Source organism: Solanum tuberosum, unplaced genomic scaffold (assembly GCF_000226075.1).
Source record: "Solanum tuberosum cultivar DM 1-3 516 R44 unplaced genomic scaffold, SolTub_3.0 scf00490, whole genome shotgun sequence".
Taxonomy (NCBI): domain Eukaryota; kingdom Viridiplantae; phylum Streptophyta; class Magnoliopsida; order Solanales; family Solanaceae; genus Solanum; species Solanum tuberosum.
In genome coordinates, this window is record NW_006239413.1 from 143,744 (window position 1) to 145,894 (window position 2,151).

The following is a 2,151-nucleotide window of genomic DNA, read 5'->3' on the forward strand; positions in this document are numbered from 1 at the left end:
AAGAAAAGTGATTTATGGTTGGGCTCCATTTAGGCATCCCAAATCCATTAAATCACGTTTCATCAAAAAGAGAATTTAAGCTCCTTGCCAAAACTTCAGCTTCAATTATAAATAGAGTAGGTGACCGGGGATCTCCTTTTTTAAGCCTCTTGATGATTGAAAAAATTCATACGATTGTTCATTCATCAAAACAGAATACCAATTATTGCTAATTAATCGTACTACCATGTCAATGATCCTTTCTGAAAATCCAAACCTCCTCATTACCTTTACCAGATATTTCTAGGAGACTCTGTCATATGCCTTCGCCATGTCTAATTTTAGCACCATATTTTGCAAATTACTTCTCTTATTGATATCCCATACAATTTCTTGGGCAAGGAGCACGTTTTCAGTTATGCTCCTCCCTTTCACAAAGCTTGAATGATTAATAGAGATTAACTTAGGTACACTACAGAGATTCTCTCATGAATAATTCTTGAGATAATTTTATTAGCAAAGGTACTAAGGCTTATAGGTCTTAGATCCCCAAAATTTTCTACCACCTCTCTTTTTGGTATTAAAACTAGATTTGTATGTGTTATAAATCTTGGAAGCTCATGTCCACTGTAGAAAGCCCTCACCATATTCTAAACATCATTTCCAACAATCTCCCAACAAATCTAGAAAAAGTGTCCTGAGTAGCCATCATGTCCACTAACACTATCCATATTAAGCTCAAAGACCACCTATTTTACCTCATCTTTAGACGGGACCCTTTCCATTTCCAGATTCTGTTCCCCGTGATAATTTTGGGGATATACTGCAACATAGAATATTTTGTAACCTCCTGCGTTTCCCTGAACTATTCTCTGAATACATTCACTGCCTCATCACCTATATTTTGAGGGGTCGAAATAATGTCACGTTGCATTGTTTTGATTTCTTTGATATTCAACTTTCTTCTTCTCCCTTTCATATATTCATGGAAGAACTTGGTATTTCTATCCTCATCCTTGAACCAACGCATTCCAGCCTTCTGCTTCCAGAAATCTTCTTCAATTTTCAATGGTTTCTTTAGATCTGCATTTTTCCTACTAAGCTCTTCTCTATTTGTGTCTGTTGGGGCCATCTCGAATTGTATCTCTTTATCCTTAATGACATCCTCCAGTGTTGCAATTCTTTGAAATATATTCCCAAAAGCCTCCTTGCTCAAAAGCGATAACACTGCCTTCAGGCTTTTCAATTTTACATGCATGATGGTAAAAAGAGATCCACTGACATGTACCTTCCAACTCTCTTCTACAATATTTTTGAAGTCTGAATGTTTGGTCCAGAATTGTAGGAACTTGAAAGGTTTAATTATATGTACCTGATCTGAGTTACACAACACGTGTAATGGTGCATGGTCAAACCCCCTTCTTATAAGGTGATGTACTTCACTTTCAGGCAATATATTCATAAACTAGGTGTTATTAAAGACTCTATCCAATCTCTTGAAAATACAATCCTCCTCAATTCTCCCATTACACCATGTATATGTACTTCCCGTGAACCGCAACTCCGTCAATGCATAAGAGTTAATGCATTGGATGAAATCATGTGTTTCTGATTGTGTTACTGGCAAACCTCCCAACTTCTCTATCTCATCAACTATAGTATTAAAATCTCCTCCTACTAGCCATGGATAATTTTGACCAGCCATAGCTTCAAGGTTCTCCCAAAGTTCCAACCTTTCAAGAATGATGCACCTAGCACCTAGCATAGACGACTGTCACAACGAATCTATCTTGTGTTCCTCTTAAACTGAAATTCATAGTGAGTTGTTGTATAGTATCTGAATTACCTTCTTCCTCCCAGTTCTCATCCCAAAATATCCATATCTTTTACGAACAGTTAGCCCTAGCATGTTGCAAACCCAATTTTCTTTTATAATTTTCTATCTCTGAGGGGTTTTGAAAAGGCTCTAGGATTGCTATGTATGAGTAGTGATGTCTTCTATTTAGATCAATTACTCTCTCAAAAGCATTTTGAGATTTAACTGACCTAATATTCCAAAATAGTACTTTGTCTATCAAAATTAGCGGATTAAGACTAATTATGATACTATAGTCAATTCAAGAACTTAGATCAAAAGTGATCTAGACCCCTATTACGAAGAAATTAGAGACA

General features: G+C 36.3%; 1 protein-coding gene across 1 annotated transcript; it reads right to left on the reverse strand.

Moving 5' to 3' along the window:
* Positions 1–844: 844 nt before the first annotated feature.
* Positions 845–1,684, reverse strand: LOC107058342 (uncharacterized). The gene is made up of 2 exons (XM_015303926.1): positions 1,486–1,684; positions 845–1,299 (listed from the first exon to the last, which is right to left on the reverse strand). The coding sequence occupies exons 1-2, from the start codon at positions 1,682–1,684 to the stop codon at positions 845–847; spliced, it is 654 nt and encodes a 217-aa protein (XP_015159412.1).
* Between the last annotated feature and the right edge of the window lie 467 nt (positions 1,685–2,151).